General features: G+C 34.4%; 1 protein-coding gene across 12 annotated transcripts in view; it reads right to left on the bottom strand.

The window, feature by feature from the left end:
• The window catches only part of FIP1L1 (factor interacting with PAPOLA and CPSF1), a 71757-nt gene that overhangs the window by 24400 nt on the left and 27969 nt on the right, over window positions 1-19388 (bottom strand). For 6 of the 12 annotated variants that reach the window (XM_017893288.1, XM_017893289.1, XM_017893287.1 and 3 more), the window contains 3 exons: window positions 14930-15037; window positions 3692-3785; window positions 1501-1657 (listed from right to left, as the gene is read on the bottom strand). In XM_017893288.1, the coding sequence (XP_017748777.1) occupies window positions 1501-1657; window positions 3692-3785; window positions 14930-15037 (359 nt within the window). The remainder of the gene's footprint in view (window positions 1-1500; window positions 1658-3691; window positions 3786-14929; window positions 15038-19388) is intronic. The other 6 variants (XM_017893299.1, XM_017893294.1, XM_017893297.1 and 3 more) reach the window with 1 other exon arrangement.

The raw sequence follows: 19388 nt of genomic DNA, 5'->3' as shown, positions 1-19388 counted from the left end.
TCAATTAAAATAAAATTTTAAAAGATTTTAAGAATAAAAAAAGAAAATTCTTTCAAATCACTTACTACCTAAGTAATAATTACAAAGGAATCCAACAGGATTATTAACACAAACATTAATAATTTTTTAGTATCATTAATCAAATGTTAAAATATTAATTATTTCTTTTATTCATCTAATTCTTTTTCAGAGGACAAAGGATTCATATAGAAATCACAGAAGTCCTCATTTTGAATCACCTAAGTCCCCTTTCATTTGGTTAATACTCAGCATATTAAAGACACAAGAACCACAAGTCAGTCCCAACTAATGAGTGGTTTCTGCTCAATCTATTTGTTGGAACAAGAAATTCACTGAATTTAGAAACACTAATGTTGTCTAGAATAAGGACCTCAAACCTATATTACAACCTCCTCCTTCCTCTATTTTTGAGACAACAGACCCTCTAAAGCCACAAGTCATTTTTTCATATTTTCCATACTTTTGAGAGTAGAGGTGACAGTGGAAGGAAATCAAAGGCACTGAGGATGAAAGACAGAAGCAGTGGCTGACATTTAGAGGCCAAGGATGAATATGTTAGGGAAGGACTATTCAGACCCTATATTTGGTTCTGTACTCCGATCACAACTGGCACCTTAAAACAAAGACAGCTCTCTTGCAAATAAACGTGAGTGAGAGTACATGGCTCTCTAGTATAAACTGATTTTATTAATAGGAAGTAAAGCCTAATACATGTCATTCATGTTGCCCTGATGAGGATAAGCAGCTATTTTTTCATCATTTACTACTAGCTTTCTCCCTGGGAAGAAGTTATTATTCTTAATCAATCTTGTTAGTTTCATAAAAACTTCGTTAAGGCAGATAAAGATTAAAACAAAGTAAGAAAGGCAACCAGATGAAAATTTAAATAAGAATAAAATTTGGGAATTATTTGTGAGTTTATTCTCTATCACCACTAACCTGGTTTTTAATAAGTAATCAAAAGTAGCTATAAATATGATAAACATTTATATCACTTTTGTTTAAAAGAAGTAAGTACCAGGCACCCAGTAGCAGTCTCCAAAAAGGAAACCAGTATACAGAAGACTAGACTGAAATATTAATTTCAATCTCTTCACAAGATAAAATGTTTTGATCTACTCCCATCCTAAAAGTATCTTTAATGTTTCTTTTAAAACAAATTAACACTGGTAAAGTTTATAACTGAGTATGGTTTTATACATATCCTATTAGCAACTTAAGTTTGGGGATCATTATCATATTTTTGAATCACAAGATTGGTATCTGTATGTTCTTCTCAATTTTAGAACATTGTCTCTTTCCTATACTGTGAAATAGCAAGACACATATATATCTGTTTCAGTGTGAATCTGTTAAAGATAAATACAATATCTATTACTTTTAATGTAATGTGATCAAGGTATTATTTTGTCAAAAATTAAAAAAAACACACCGCAAGCTATTTTTCTTTCAAAGTCAAATGTCTTATTTACTATTTACCCGGTGGTGGAATCAGAGGTGGAGCAGTGCTGACAGTCGGAGGAGGTGGAAGAAATGGAGGAGGTGGAAGGTGAGTGGGAGGAGCTCCTGGAGGGAAAAACGGAGGTGGTTTGCTGAAATTGTTGTCTACTTCAGTAGCAGATCTTTCAGAAAGGACCTAAAATTAGAACACAGTTAAATAAACAGATGCATAAATATTATGTAAGATTAATCTTAGTAAATTCATTTAATCTAAGAAACAAAGTAAAAGGTAGTTTAATTCACATATATGTATTTTTGCGGGGAGAGTAACAGTTCTACATGTGTGATATGTGCATACATATGCCTATGTGAGCATATACACACATATACTTTTAAAAATCTGCATATTCAAATCTTAAGAAAAACAACTGGCTCGTTACCAAAATTTATTAATAAAAGTAATTAAGTAATAAAAACACCCCACACAAGAAAAAAGTACTTCATAAAGATCATTTAACAAGTATTATCTTTGTCACCCAACCAAAGTTAAATAATTCAATTAAGGCAATGTAATCATTAATCACAGACACTAGCCTTAAGAAATTAACATGGCAGCAGGTCAGCCATTCACTGTACAAGGGCCTGTCATCAACAGGTTGCAAAGTAAGAGACTGTCAGGCATGCATCAACAGACTGCAAGCAATAGGCAGCAAGATATGTAAATAACCTTATCATGTGAGCCTTGTAACTTTAAGAACAGGGTTTATTCTTGAAAAATAAAGCAATGTTTGCAAAATGCTTATTTGTGTGAACAGGTTAAGGGACAGACACCGTAAGAAGCACCCCAAACCTACTGAAATAAAACAAGCAAACTGGCACCTCAAAATCTGGATTTTTGGTAAGGTCCCCAAGGATGTGTAAATAAATTTGGGAAAGACAGCCAACATAATGTTGTATATTTAATTTATACTTCTCAGATCCTTGCTGACTAAAGCAATCTTTTAAACATACAATCCCTCTTTCTATTAACGTTTCCTACATTTAAGTGCAGTGTTTTTTGTAGGGCTTATGCTGATAAGCTATTTCTTTAAGTATTTATTTTGAGAAATCATGGCATTTTAATGATAAGAGGAAAGGAAAAATGGACTAACATCTTCCACTATAGAAATGATTTGCCTTTAAAGATGCTAAAAGGAATATTTTACATGATCAACTTATCGAAGGTGAGAATAAAGTGCTCTGGACATTTTCAAAAGGACTCAGAAAACAGAATAAATAATGAAAAAAGTATGGCCAAACTGAATAGCTGGAAGTCTCAGTTATTAAAGTTCTAACATCAATTATCCAACTTACTGATAATTCACCTCTCCTCATTTTCTCACTTAAAAACAAAGGAACTCTACACCTCCCCCAGAAATGTCACATTAAATAAATTATGGTATATTCATCCAGTGAAGCTATCAGGAAGATATTTTAATCATATTTTAAGAATATGAAAACATACAAATAATTTTGATGGGGAAAAAAGTATACACAGAAATATAATAGTATCCCAATTTTGCTTAGTAACAAGAGATGTACCAGCTGTGGTTATCTTTAGGTGGTAAAATCACTGGTGGTCTTTTATTTTTCAATCAGCAAACCTATATACAAGTTGAATATTCCTAATCCAAAAATCTGAAATCTGAAATGCTCTAAAATCCGAAACATTTTGAGCACTAATATTTTATCCCAAGTGGAAAATTCCACACCCAACCTCGTATGTGACGGGTCACAATCAAAACTCAGGCCCACTACACAGTTTATTCAGGGTTGCCAAAGGAAAAAAAGATTATCATAAATTAACAAATCATTATAATAAATTAAATAACTTATATATGAAACATAAATTTCATGTTTAGACTTGGGTCTCATCCCTAAGATTACATACATACAAACATTTCAAAATCTGAAAATTTCCAAAATCTGATACACTTCTGGTACCAAGCATTTTAGATAACAGATATTCAAACTGTATTACGTTTCTATCAAGGAAAAGGAAAAATCCCTATTAAAAAAAGATTCAGAAATTACAAATTCTCACTGGAAATGCCTTTATAATAAAGGATGACTCATTCCACATTTTAAATCTCGTTGTATCACCTAAAACACAGCACAGCACTATGACTATCTATTGAATAAATTAAATTAGAATGCTGATATCATCCTTCAATTTAAGAAAATACTAAACCTGTATGTTGCTGTTCTCATTTGCCCGTCGCCTTCCTTCTACTCGGCTGATAGTTATAGTCTGACCAATAACATCAATTGCCCCAGGTAATCTCCTGTAACATAAAAATTGAATCAATTCAGTTTTACCTAATTACATGCTTAAAAAATAATAAAAGCAGTAAGAGAGAAAACAAAATGTGTTTGCAATAAATTTTAAAATAAAATCAGATCACAATACACACTGAAAATATCCCTGAGTTTAAGCTCACTACTTTGCACTGTCATAAACATTTTATTAATAAGCTAGAACCAACATACCCAACAATGATCATAATGTTAAGTTTTAAGTCTCTGTAGAGCTCTTCTTCTAAACTTACTAGTTTTAGTAGTCTCCAAATAAATTTATCTTTGTGAAATTAAATAAGACAGCAAATGCTAGACAAATGGAAATTTTGGGGCCACTACAATTGTAACACATACTACAGCTCTGTTACAGAAACCTTAAATATTCCCCAAAAAGGCCTGAAAATATTGCTCATTTTAACACACACAGGATATATTCCAAGTGTTAACAAACATAAAAAAGGAACCAGTTTGTCATTTCTGATAACTTGCATTTAGACAGAAAAATTCAAATATTTAAATACTTGCCTTACCTCTATTTACAATCTTTTTAAAATTTATAAGGATATGGAAAAAACAGTCTATCATAAAACAATGCTACAAATTTAAGAGAAAAACCTAGTAAGTTGTATTTTAAATAATTAAAATAATGTTAAAAGCTATTATGCAAATGAAGGACTTTATAAAAGTATGCATGCCTAAGATGATATAGAAATCACTTGGAGAAATAGGCAATGAAAAACAGATGCAAATTAGATGGATTTCTCTTCATCTAGATTTCAGTTCTGAACAACACTGCCTTTAAAACTTTATAGAAGGAAAACAATTAAAACACCATAGATTCTTCGACAGTCACTAGATTAGGCTCCTAAAATGACAAATAACAGCAGCTACCATTGGTTGGATGCCCAACCTTCATTGTTTGTGAGGTTGGATGCCAAACCTCACAAAAACTTAAAAATTACTGTATACCTGTTACAGACAAGCCGTGGTCCAAGGTGAAATCACTGACCTAAGCATGAATTAAAAGGCAAAACTAACTTTCAAACTTGAGTCTTTCTGATCCCAAAGACTACAGACCTCCCCTCCCCTTGAGCTAGGTTTCCTTCCAGCAAGACAATTCACCTTTGAGAAATTTAAGACTTTTCTGGAAATCTTGAGTTAGGAAGAGTTTATCTCAAGTAGACCTTGAAACACTCCACTAATTATTTTGTGCTAACAAAGACAGCCCTATAAAAAGTATATCATGACATCTGAAATGTTTTGAAGTACACAGTTCCCACTTACCATCTCTTGACCATTTAAGACTTCCCTTCTCTATAATTTTAGTACAATTTAAAAATGTTCAAGCCTTTCTAATTTTATGCCTGAGTCATTGACTTCCTAGATTTCCTCATGATCCCAAAGATAAAGAGTTATTTCATTGGAGGATTAACATATCTTCCAATACAGCTGATGAAAGATCTTAATATTCACGTTACAAAAATCCAAATATCTCTATGATAAAACAAATATTGCTTCAACTTCTTCCCTATAATTTAAATTGCAAAGCTATGCCCACCATAACTGCATTATCAAAGCACATGCCATCAGCCCTCTGATATACAAACATTTCATATTCCAACATCCTACCAAATACACGTGTGCATTCTGAGGCCATAATTTCCTCTCCGTTAATTGCTGCCCTCCATTGTCAAAACTTTCACTTTCACTCTATTTCCTTTGATACTATTTTCTATTGCCAATCACTGGACTCTCTCCTTCCCATTTTTAAATTTATTCCCATCAAAAACAAATTCTACCAAATTTGTTTGGACTTGAAAGTCAGATAACAAATTCTCCAAATTGTTAAAAGTGGTAAAAATTAGATCCAGATATAAGACTAACTTTCCTGTTGAGGGGAAAATTTTCTATAGCCTGTCTTTTACCATTTATTTCCAAGGATCTCTAGTTTTCAAAAAGTCTGGGACACATGGAAGTATTCATCTACTAAAATGTACCCTTAAATATGGTCAGAAGTCTAATTAGTTTTTTTCAGCTTTAAATTGATTTTTTTGAATCACTCAAGATTCAAAATGGCAAATACTATGTTTCTAAAAACATATAACTGAGAAATCAGCCTTAACAAGTATATCCCTAAAGGGAGTTCAGAAAATTACAATTCTCTACATTTTCAAAACATCTCCTTGTGCCCGTATTTTTTAACCACATCAACTGACTTAATCATATAAATGAAGCTTACTGTTTTGTTCAGAATGTTTTACGATAGACACACAGTATGTACCAGAGTAACAAAAAGCACGTAATATCTAACACTGACAAATAATTTAAAAATATTAATATTATTCTGATGCCACATTTTGGAAAAAAAATATTGAACCATATTATTCCACGAAAGTTCTTAATGGACAGCTTTTTCTTCCATTGTTTAAGAAGATTCAATAGAGTTTCCCTATGAGGAAATCTACTATAACTTAGGAGTTCTGCAAAGCGTAGGTTTAATTAGGTCAACAAACTTGTTCAGTAAGGTAGACAGCTAATGCTATTATCAAAATCTCTTTTCCATATTGGACTCAATCATCTAGTAAAAAGCTAAGAAATTAATCACTCTGGGTGTCTGAGTTGATGTACAGTTTAAACAGGCAGTAAATGTTCCCAAGACCTCTAACCCTCCCCCTGGCATAGTAAATGAATATAAAAATATCTCTGAAGTTACAATGCAACTTCAGTAAATGAATATAAAAATAACTCTGAAATTACAAAAAATTATCATGTTTTGATGATTCTGACGTCCAAGAAAGAATCCGAGGGCTCCCTGCAGAGATGCAACAGAAAGTTTGAGATGACAAATCAGGGCTAATAGAAGATAGACAAAAGGCCATAAATTGATCTCTGAAGGTCAGGCTCATGCATGTAATCTCAACACTTTGGGAACCTGAGGTGGGAGGACCTTTGGGAACCTGAGGTCCAGGAATTCAAGACCAGCCTGGGCAACATGGCGAGACTCTGTGTCTACAAATGATGCAAAATATTAGCCACGCATAGGAGCACATGCCTGTGGTCCCAGCTGTTCAGAGGGCTTAGGTGAGAGGACTGCTTGAGCCCAGGAGATGAAGGATGCAGTAAACTTTGATTGCGCCACTGCACTCCAAACTGGGCAACAAAACAAGAGCCTGTCTCAAAAAAAAAAAAAAAAAAAAAATCTCAGCTGCTTTTTCTTGCCAGCCAAAGCAAAGGATATCATTAATAACAAATGTCTTTAATGTGCATAAGATTAAAACAAAGCTTTTGCTGTAAGATTGTTTTTCCCAGTAATGACAGCTAGTATTTATGGAGCACCTACTATGTGCAAGGTAAGCACTGTTCTAAAGACTTTATATATATTTAGTCTTCATGATAAACCCATAAGGCAGCAACTCTCATTACTGTCATTTTACAAATGAGAATAAAGAGAAAAAAATTCTCCTCTGAGTCTAAGAGAAAATGAGTACAAGACTACAAAACACAGTAAGAAGTATATTTTACACAGCAATACAGTACCAGTACCCACATTACATTAAAAACTAAAAAAGGTTCATGAAACAATACTTAAAAAAGGAAAAACAGTGACATTAAGATAAAATGTGATTTTATTAATATTTAAATATAGCATAGGAAAAAAGCAAAATAATACAAAAACAAGAAATATTGGTTAGGACCACCAAATTGTTTCACAACCCACTAATGGACTGCAATTTCATGTTTTCAAAAATATGCAAATAAACTCTCCAATATTCCTACCAAAAAAATTGAATTTTACAGAGCGGTTTCTCAAAATGCTCTTTAACGCGGAGTGAAGCACAACAATGCCCAATTCAATAAGAGCAATTTAATCAGGGGAAGCAAAACAACGTGGTCTGCATATCTAGCCCTCTTTTTTTTTTTTTTGAGACAAAGTCTCGCTCTGTCACCCGGGCTGGAGTGCTGTGGCCGGATCTCAGCTCATTGCAAGCTCCGCCTCCCGGGTTCATGCCATTCTCCTGCCTCAGCCTCCCGAGTAGCTGGGACTACAGGCGGCCGCCATCTTGCCCGGCTAGTTTTTTGTAGCTTTTAGTAGAGACGGGGTTTCACCGTGTTAGCCAGGATGGTCTCGATCTCCTGACCTCGCGATCCGCCCGTCTCGGCCTCCCAAAGTGCTGGGATTACAGGCTTGAGCCACTGCGCCCGGCCCTAGCCCTCTTAATAGTCAGGTTTGATCTAATAATCTGTGCTTTTGAGAATAGTTCAAGTTCTTAACTAGCTACATGGTTCTCTAAAGAAGAATTAGGACGCCCCTGATTTCTAAATAAATACATATGTATAGATGTAATTTTCAGGCAAAAGTCCAGAGTTTACAGCAAATTTTCAAATTATTTTGCTTGAAATATTGCTTGAATTATTGCTTGAAAGTCCATAACCATATTGTAAAATAATGGATGAATCACATATCAATGTAGACATCTATGAATGTTTTCTCACAGAAGGGCTTCTAATAAGAGCTGGGCAGCAAACAGTTCAAAGGTCCATTCTCTAAGAAAAAGCCTAGAATGTGGCTACCTCTAATTCCCAACTTGAAAAGAGGTGCACTTGTTATGACATTTAATTCAGGTCACATATGTAAAAAGATGGCTGTAAACAGTTCTGCATGGAAATTGTGTAGCATCTTTTAAGCAACTTGAGGAAAGAGACGAGCCTTAAAAGATATATAGAGACAGGATGGGAAGGTAAAACATTTCAGACGGAGGGACAACTATAAGCAGAGAGAAAAGATGGAGGGGGGCAGATATGTGCACAATTTCTACTTAGCAAATATATTACCTATCCAACTGCTTGCAACAGAAGCATCATGCACCTTTGATAGTGGTTACCAACCAAAAGACATTAAAAGAGGCAGAAAATGTAAATTAAATGAGAAACACATAAAGAAAAAAACTGTGAGGCTGTAAAATGCTATGCAAATATCAGCTCCCATTAACTACATCTATCATTTTACTTCAAAACTGTAGGTGCCTAGCTATCATTTGATTTTAATCTTTATGCCAACCCAAAATCAAGTCTCTAAATCAGTGGTTCTCAACCTTGCCTGCATATCAGAATCCTGATGCTCAGGGTGTACACCAGACTATTTAAAGTAACATTTACAAAAAAAAAGCATCAACACTTTTTTGAAGCTTCCTAGGTAATTCCAATATAGTCAAAGTTGAAGACTACAAATTTAAGGGCATGTTCAAGAGACTGCTAGACATTTTGTTCCTTCCAGAAAGAACTTTTAAAGTAGTTCATAAAATATTAATATTTATTTCACAAAAAATTTAAAGTCATATCCACCAAGGTAAGAATATCATTGATTAGATATTTTTCTACTGATCTTTTAGTTTTGCGGTACTTGAGCCCAGGAATTCACGATCAGCCTGGGCAACATGACTGGTCTGACATGGTACTGTGTCTATACCTGTGTGTACATTTTACTTTCACAAGCACAAGAATAATTTTCTCTATAGATATATACATAATTTATAAAGAAAATATATTCTAATGTTCAAGTAACAATTTATCAATGAAAATCCAGTCCAGAAAAGAACCTAGTCTAAAATAAAAATCACAGAATTCAAAACACTTTTCTAGACATACAATTTATTTTCTATCGGTACTATATTTAAAGAGACTGATAAAGCCCGCGATAAAAGAGGAGATCTGACACTCACTGAGTGTCTGATTTATCTTTTTTTTTTTGAGATGGAGTTTCACTCTTGTTGTCCAGGTTGGAATGCAATGGCACGATCTCGGCTCACCGCAACCTCCGCCTCCTGGGTTCAAGTGATTCTCCTGCCTCAGCCTCCCGAGTAGCTGGGATTACAGGCACATGCCACCATGCCCAGCTATTTTTTTTTATTTTTTATTTTTTTTAGTAGAGACGGGGTTTCTCTATGTTGGTCAGGCTGGTCTTGAACTCCTGACCTCAGGTGATTGGCCTGCTTCAGCCACTCAAAGTGCTGGGATTATGGGCATGAGCCATCACGCCTGGCCGATTTATCTTTCAAGCCCTGAAATAGATGCTTTTACAGCTTAGAACTGATTTAATACTTACAAGTACATCACATTTAAGGTATATGGGCCGGCATAGTGGCTCACACCTGTAATCTCAGGTGTGATCTGGGGATCTGGGAGTTTGGGAGGCAGAGGCAGGAGAATCACTTCAGTTCAGGAGAGATCAGTCTGAGCAACATAGTGAGACCTCATCTCTACAAAAAATAAAAAATTAGCCGAGCATGGTGTGCATGCCTGTAGTCCCAGCTACTTGGGAGGCTGAAGTGGGAGGACTGCTTGAGCCTGGTAGTTCGAGTTTGCAGGGAGCCACGATCCCACCGCTACACTCAACCTGGCAAACAAAGTGAGACTCTGTCTTGAAAAAATAAAAAGTAAAGTACATGTCCAATTAGTTTCATTTTCACATATGTGGAAAGAGGCTCTTTTGCATTATAAAGTGGCAGCACCAGGATTCAGGCTTAGCATAACCAACTTCAAACCCCTCTTCCCTTCTTCTTTAACAGTGTTTATCATACTAATTTCCTGGGGTCTGAATTTTTAAAATGTCAATTTTTAAGCCCTATTTAAAACAAAACAAAAAACCTTGAATGTTTAAAGGTGAAATAAGCCCAAATTTTACTTACTGGAGGACACAAATGTGTTCAAAAGTGCAAACAAGTTTACTCACTTTTGTATAGAGCTTGGAATAAAGCTCTACCTTCCATATTTATGCTTAATTTCATGTTTTTAAATGTATCAATGACAGGAAAAGATACAGCTCTACAAGAAACTTAAAAAAACAAACAAAAAACCACAAAGGCCTTCATATGTCCAATAACATAAAATCTTACAAACTACACACTATAGCAACATGCATTCAGAGCACTTGATCAAATGCTCCAAGGTACAGGCACATCTTTTCAGTACAGTGTCTCATCAAGACATAAAAGGAGATAGTCAGAGGGAGAAGTCATTCTTAGATATAATGTTCATTTAACATTCAGTTTTATTGTAAGTATTGTGTTTAATATAAGAAATACGTGCATGTTTAAATGTATTTGTGATTTAACGTTGAAAAGCAATTTTTACTATTCATTCAAGAGTATGAATCAGTTAAAAAGCATTCTAATATAGGAACATAAGCTAAGAAAAATAAACTATCACTTGAAAATTAAGAGGAACAGAACTTGGTAACATAAAATAGAAACAAAACAAAAAAACGAACTGTGCATTAGGATATGTTTACAGCAATTATCCATACTACCAGTTTCAATTTCCTGCACTCACTAAAAGTTCTTCATTCTTCTAATTAGTTTCACAAGAGTTAAAATTTGAATTTATAAAGCAAACTTATACCAATAAAATGCCATTGTTAATACAGACAGATTTAGCTTGAAGAATATTGTTATAGTTTGAAAAACACTTATAAATTTGGCTTGAAGAATACTGTTAAAGTTGGAAAAACACTATATTATGCAAATTAATAGTCACTAGCATATGATAAGGCCACAACTTCAAATATAGTAAATGTTATTTATGTATGTATTTATTTAGAGACCAGGTCTTGCTCCGTCACCCATGCTGGAATGCAGTCGCACGATCACAGCTCACTGCAGCCTCACCTGTCCAGTAATCCTCCCACTTTATACTCCCAAGTAGCTGGGTCCACAGGTGCACACCACCATGCCCAACTAATTTTTGTATTTTTGGTAGAGTCGGGGTTTTGCCATATTGCCTATGCTGGTCTCAAACTCCTGAGCTCAAGTGATCCACCCACCTTAGCCTCCCAAAGTGCCAGGATTACAGGCAATGAGCCATAGCGCCGAGCCCAAATATAATAACTTATGAAAAAGATCTTAATCATTATTTACTTGTTCTTTACAAACATTTAAGCAATGCCTCAAACTCCACACTTGTCAGTTACATTAACTACAAGAGCTGGAATCTAGTTTTTCTTACACTACCAGAGAGTGACAATGAGAGAGTGTGTGTGTGTGTTTTAAGAGGAAAAGTAGCCTGAGAAAGAGAGAGAGAAGGGAAGGGCGGTGGTGGAGAAGAGAGAGAGAGCAGCGCGAGGTGTGTGTGTGTGTGCGTGTGTTTCAAAACAGAAAAAGTAGCTTTTATCCAGGTTATCTGTTTTTGGAATTTTCTTTTCTTTTCTTTTCGAGACAGAGTTTCACTCTTGTTGCCCAGGCTGGAGTGCAACGGCGCAGTCTCAGCTCACTGCAACCTCTGCCTCCCCAGTTCAAGTGATTCTCCTGCCTCAGCCTCTCGAATAGCTGGGATTACAGGCAAGTGCCACCAGGCCCAGTTTATTTTTGTATTTTTAGTAGAGACGAGGTTTCTCCATGTTGGTCAGGCTGGTCTCCAACTCCCGACCTCAGGTGATCCACCTGCCTTGGCCTCCCAAAGTGCTGGGATTACAGGCATAAGCCACCACACCCAGCCTATTTTTGGAATTTTCTAAAGCACAAAACACATAATGAAAATACAGCCTCAAATTTCCTTCCACATATATTCCTTGAGACTAATTACGAAGTCAAAGTGAGGAGCTTTTTTTGTTTCCAAAGCATCTTTTTTAGAGAGAAGTAGGTATAGATGGAGTTGCTAAAGATAAAGCACTGAGATGTATCTCTTTCAGGTATGGGAACCAATATTTTCGCTATAAATTAGCCATCTGATGTCCAAAAATAAACAATTTAAAATAAAACATTCTAAGTCAAATAGCTGATATAAAAGGAATTTCAGATGTTAAAACAACAAAGCCAAAGAAACAAAAATAAAGATTAAAATTACATTGAAAGTAACATATTTTAAGTATTCCTTTTTTTCTTTTTTGAGACAGGGTCTCACTCTGTCATCCAGGCTGGTGTGCAGGGCCGTGATCTCGGCTCACGCAACCTCCACCTCCCGGGTTCAAGTGATTATCCCACCTCAACCTCCTGAGTATCTGGGATTACAGATGCCCACCACCACGCCTGGCTAATTTTTGTATTTTTAGTAGAGACAGGGTTTCACCATGTTGGACAGGCTGGTCTTGAACTCCTGACCTCAAGTGATCCACCTGCCTCGGTCTCCCAAAGTGCTGGAATTACATGCGTGAGCCACCACGCCTGGCCTATTTTAAGCATTTCTATGCCTTTGTCTATGAAAGTGGACTTGCCTGAACTATCAGTACTACAAGCCAGAAAAGCAGGTATTCTAGTTCTGGTTTTGCCTCTTAACTAGCTGTGAATTTGGGCAAATTCTCTAATTTCTCAAATCTCTTTTTCCATTGTAAACCAAGGACTAGTTTCCCTTGTAAACCAGGGACTAGTCAAAAAATAAAGAATTTCAGGTTTGAAGAGGCTTTCCAAATTACACCGTCTAACTCCACTATGTTACAATTGTGGTAATGGAGGCATAGGCATGTTAGGAAACCTTCCTTAATTCACACAGGTAGTTACTAACAAAACTAAACCTAAAATCCAAGTCCAATACTTATGCAATAAAACAGATGTAAGTTTAAGTTTCTTTATCAATAGCAAGATAAGTTTATAAGATCTTGTTGTCTGGCCCTTTTAGGTTCAGTAAATAGGCCGTCCACACTGCCAGGTTAAATATAAATCCAAGTGTTTCTCTATGCAATAATCAAGTTAGTTGTTATACAGAAATTGTATTAGTACGATTATGAACTTTTAGGTTCCACAGAGATGTTGAATGTGAAAAGACTCATATACTTAATTCTACACTTGTCAGATCTAACCTTTATTTAAAATAACTCTTGAAATTTCTATTGGTTTTTCAAGTAGAATTTTAGTGTTCAAAGACAAAGATAAATCAATATTACATAATACATAGATAAAAAAAATCAACGAGTACTTTCAAAATAGTAAGATGAAAACTTTCCTCAACCTACTAAAGCAACAAATGCAACTGACACTATTCTAAGAATGCAGGTAATATATTTTTATCTACATTAGTTACTAGACTTACAATGTAGATATTATTACTTTGAGATGTATATCCACTTTTAAGAATGACTAAGCTTCTTTCCTAATAGGAAATACTTACAACTCATGTGGAATAGATAATTAGGACTGTATAGAAAACGAAACGTAAGAAAATCAAAGTTTGATAGTGTTTCCTCCCTTTTCTTTTAGATGCTATGATCAAAGGTACTTGATTACAATTTACATTTGTATTTTTTAAGTTTTTAAATTAAAACAATTGTAAATATATTTATATAGCACTGAGCTAATCAGGTAAATTGCTTAAAATTCTCTAACAAAAGCAAAACAAAAACAAAATTACCCCTTGTATACCATAATTATTTAAAACCTCAAATGATAAATTAGGGAAGTATTCTGGTCTGTATTTTGAAGTCAGGTTATGAAAGCAATCTCTCAGATTGATCACTGTAGGTAATGTACTTTCATATTGGAACACAGTTGCTTCTCACTGCATCCCTTAAAGATGAAGTTATTATTTCAATTTTCAGGCTTGGAGAAATTATAATATCCATTCAAGGTTGTATGCTTTGTAAATTTAAGATTCAGAACACAAACCAAAATTCAATGGAGGGTAGATCATTAACAAAAGCATAACAACAATAAAGGAAATAGCATATTCCAGGGCAGCTACTATGTCCACTTAATGATATCACAGGTTTTTGCACTATAGTAGGGTATAAGATTGGAAAGATTCAGTAGAGTCAAATTTTATGGGTCCGAATGTAAATACTGGCTCAGAATGTTAGGTTTTATTCGATAAGTAGTGAAAAGCACCTGGGAATTTTTTTTAAATGGGATGTGGTATGAGAAAGGATTAACCTGCAGCAAGGAGGAGGAAAAAAAAAATTACTGAGCATCCATTAGCATGGTTCAATGTAATTCATTAAATATTATAAACGGCCAGAAAGATGGGTGGCAAGACAAGTGCTGGGTCTTGATTTATAAGATAACTAAAAAACCTATAACTGTACCCTGAAAAAGCATAATTTGGAGGGTAAAAATATGGTACAGTCAAAATTTATTATCTTACTATTAAGGCAAAACAACATTGATGATCTAAACATCAGGGAGTATCCAATGTTTAAAAATAGCCTTACCTTAGATCAGGTGATTCGGCCCTCCCATATCGATCCTGCCACTTCCCAACGCTTGAATTGGCTTTTCTGGAGGCAGTACTTGTCTGAGACTGAGAAGAGGTGCTGTTTCTGGTGAGATAAATTTTCTATGTTTTTTCTTACATATTGTTGTCTCTGACCCCCCTTGTTCTGTTTTTTATTTTTTTCTTGACATGCTTTTTCTAAAGTCTTTTAGTATGTTCCTACAGTATCATTCTCAAGTCATATAAACTACTTGCTGTGGTACTAATGATACTAAGTATATAAATATAGATGTGCTATCAACACTTTATTAACTCTAGAATATTTTTAGAAATATTCTTCAACATAGTATGATGTCAATGCAGAAATGAGAAAAGAACTAAGGATTTACATCAGGTTACAATACATTATTTAAAAAATACATTTCTGTGCCTCTATGAATTCTTAACATTAATTTTTGCAGTTTTACAAAATCTTATTCAAAATTTTGGTTATTTCTTTCCCTATATTCTTCAACAATGAATATAAGTATTGTTAGTGTGACCAGTTAACAGCAACACTCTGATGTGTTTCATAAAAACCTATACTATTTTATAAAAAATCCATTTCAAAATAACTCTTTCAAAGTGAAGTTCCCAAAAAAGTTAATTTTATCCCTGTTGACATACTTCATAAAAAGTTCAGATATGTGCACTATTGCCAATACTTTACAGAACTAATAAGATGCTCTTTCAAAGCAACAGAACATATATACATGTTTATGCATCTGCTTGTTTATGTAAAAAGAAACACAGGAAAAATAAACCAGAAACTAAATGAAATCTGTTCTGACAGGAATAAAAGAAACAGAGAAAGGTGTGACAAGTTTCTATATATCTTTGGATACTCTTGCCTTTGGAACTGTCAGATGTTTTAACGTATGCAAAAAATAAATCAGTGAATGTGGAAGGAAAAACAAATGCTAAAACTGCATACAGACAGACACAGTGAACCAAATTATATATTTTAAATTATTAATAAAACAACTCTGTAGGAAACTTCTGAACCCAATATTTGAACTATATACCCTTAGCTTAAAAAGAGACAAAGAAAAAACTGTAAACAAATCCTAAACTCTACTGAATAGGTTTTCTTATAACAGTAAAAGTTCTGAATCTGTTATATGTGTATTTCAAGATTCTGGGAGCCAGGTTCTTTGCGGGAAAAAAAAAAAAAAAAAGGAGATGCAACATGGAATAGAGAAAGGGAAATAGGAATAAGAATCCTGTGACGTTCAAATGGAAGTAAAAGAAACATGATGATTTCATGACTAAAATGTATTTTAAAAAACACACATGGCAATTGCATCTTGAAAATGCTAATTCTTTCCTAGCTCTGAGTGCTGAAAAGGCCTGGAAATAAGGATGCCCTAGTATAATGGGCACAGCTAGCACCCTGAACTTGTTTTTTAATTACCATTCCCCACTAAAAGGAATCAGAGTGCCTTTGAAAATGGCTGCTTCTAAGGAAGAAACAGGGAAACTACAAGATAAGCCTGGAACATCCTGGTAATGCCAAACTATAATAACAACCTTTAAAAAAAAAAAAGATGGAGACATATCAAAAGGTCACGGAGCAACTTTGAAGAGGAACAATTTGAACATCAAAATGAATTTCAGTATATATAAATCATACATATGGTTTAAACACCATGTATACAAATAAGCTATATTTGTAAGCCACACATACATACTTTCTCACACATAAAATAAGAATTTATGAGTCTAAGTGATAAGTGGTGGAGTGGGAAAGCTCATTTTTGAAGTAGAATGCCAACTAATAAATGTTAAGAGAAATAAGAGTTACATAATCACTATTTTGCAGCCATTACAATAATAACTGACTAAATAAAAAAATTATCACTGGAGCTAAAATCCCTAAAAAGTTTGAAGAGGAACAGGTTTAGTCTTTCCACAAATTACTTATTAAATACAAAGGAAAAAATAGTAACTTTGCAGTGCAGAAACCCAAAGGACACCACCACAACGAAGTCATTAGAATTATCATTACTAATAAAATAACATGACAAACTGACATCATGTATCTCCAAGCCAATACACTGAGAAGAGTACATCATCACTTACATAGTATTCCTGTCCAAAAAGCAAAACCTGAATCTAATCATGAGAAAATATCAGGCAAACCCAAGAACAATCTACTCAACAACTAGATTGTACTCTTCTAAAATTCAGTGTTAAGAAATACAAAGAAAAGCTAAGAAGCTGATCCAGATTTAAGAAAAACAAAAAGATAAAATAGTTAAATTTAATGCGAGAAACTGGATTAAGTCCTAAATCCAGGAAGAAAGATTGCCATAAAGCATAATGGGATAACTTGCAAAATTTATGGCCTGCAATTAGATGAAAGTACTGATTCACTATTAGATTTTCTGCCTTTGATAACTGTGCCATATGATTATCTAACAGAATGTCCTGGTTCTGAGGAAATACATGCTTAAGTACTTAAGAGTAAAGGGGCACGATGCCTACAATTAACATTCAAATGGCTCAGTAAGAACAATGTTTTTGAGAAATTATGATGCAAATATGACAAAATGTTATTAACTGGAAAATCTGGATAACAGTATATGGAAGTTATTTGTACTTTTTTTGCAATTCTTTGTAAGTTTAAATTTTTGTCAAAGTAAAACTTTTTTTTAAATGACAACAACACATGAAGGAGGCATAATGGGGACTTTTGGGGGTAATGAAAACGTATCTGTCTACATCCTGATTTATAAAAGTATGTTTAGTTTGTAAAAATTTAACCAAGATGTGCATTCCTGATACGCCACTTTTCTGTATGTATGTATTTCACAAAAAGTTAAGATGAAAACTTCTGAAGATTAAGCAAAGCATTCCGGTATGTTAAATATAAAATTTTACTTAACAATGCCAATTTGCTGGGTAGTACAAAAAGTTGGAAACCCAGCATTTCTATTGATAAAGCATGAAAAAATATTTTTAAAAGTTCTGTGCAAGCATATCAATACTCATCTATACACTAATAGGGCAATCTAAGATTTTCAACAATGGAAATACAGTGCTTAGGTCAGTAGTACAGCTCGTTAGTCTCAAACATCTACTGTGCGTCCTGTATTATGTCTTAATGAATAACATTTACTGTTTTCTCCCTAAAGTCAATACAATTTTACTTTCAAAGATGTCTATCCAATCTCCATAAATATAATGAATAAAACAAAAACAAATATTGTTATGAGGAAATATTTCACAGTGACTGAAAAGTATCCTTTTTATCAAATGGAGTCCAGAAAACTTCCCTAATGAGTTGTGGCTGCTGGCCTTTACGTACAAAAGTGACAGTATGGACAACGTAGGTAACTTCTATAGGTAGCAGTGGTAATTATTCATTTTTGGTTTACTAGTGAAAGCCCTGCTAATTTTTCCATCCTTTCTTTACCTCCTTTCAGCTGTCCCTTACCCATATTTGCCCTCCATCTCTTCTTAGCCAATGGCCCATCATTACAATAACTCTCTCAAGTAAACGCTCATGTACCTGTCTCCTTTATTCCTTTTTTATAATTGCCTGATACATCAACTTCTGTTAAATCCAACTCTAGCTAATCTGTATAAACACTCATATACCTGAAAGGAGTAACAGAAACATCCAAAAAGCAGCTGACTTGTCTCATTTTAAACCTATGGCCATTAATCTCGAGAAAAGTTGAAAATATACAGCAGTCCCCCCCTTATTCTTGGGGGATATATTCTAAGACCCTCAGTGGAGGATATATCCTAAGACCTCCAGTGGATACCTGAAACTGAAGATGGTACTGAACCCAATATGTACAATGTTTTTTCTATAAATACATGCCTATAAAATTTAATTTATAATTAAACACAGTAAGAAATTAACAACAACATAAAAGAGAACAATTATATTAGGTGAGTGAAAAAGTAATTGCGGTTTTTGAACTGTTGGGATCTGCAGTTTGATACTGGAATACATTCTTAAATAAGTGGTTATGTTACACATCATTTTAATGGGCATTTCTCGCTTTATTTATTTATTTATTTTTCTGCTAATGACTTATTACTTGCTGTTCATTTTATGTTTAGACTATGGAAATGATGTTAGACAAAAAGCAAATTCGAGTAACTTTCTTATTCAAGTTCAAAATGGGTCATAAAGCAGCAGAGACAACTCGCAACATCAACAACACACTTGGCCCAGGAATTGCTAATGAACATACAGTGCAGTGGTAGTTCCACAAGTTTTACAAAGGAGACGAGAACCTTGGCTGGCCATCGGAAGTTGACAACGACCAACTGAGAACAATCATCGAAGCTGATCCTCTTACAACTACATAAGAAGCTGTGGAAGAACTCAACAACCATTCTGTGGTCCTTTGGCATTTTAAGCAAATCAGAAAGCTGAAAAAGCTTAGTAAGTGGGTGCC

This window comes from Rhinopithecus bieti, unplaced genomic scaffold, assembly GCF_001698545.2.
Source record: "Rhinopithecus bieti isolate Rb0 unplaced genomic scaffold, ASM169854v2 scaffold_23964, whole genome shotgun sequence".
NCBI classification, from domain to species: domain Eukaryota; kingdom Metazoa; phylum Chordata; class Mammalia; order Primates; family Cercopithecidae; genus Rhinopithecus; species Rhinopithecus bieti.
This window is presented reverse-complemented; position numbering and strand designations above follow the sequence as displayed.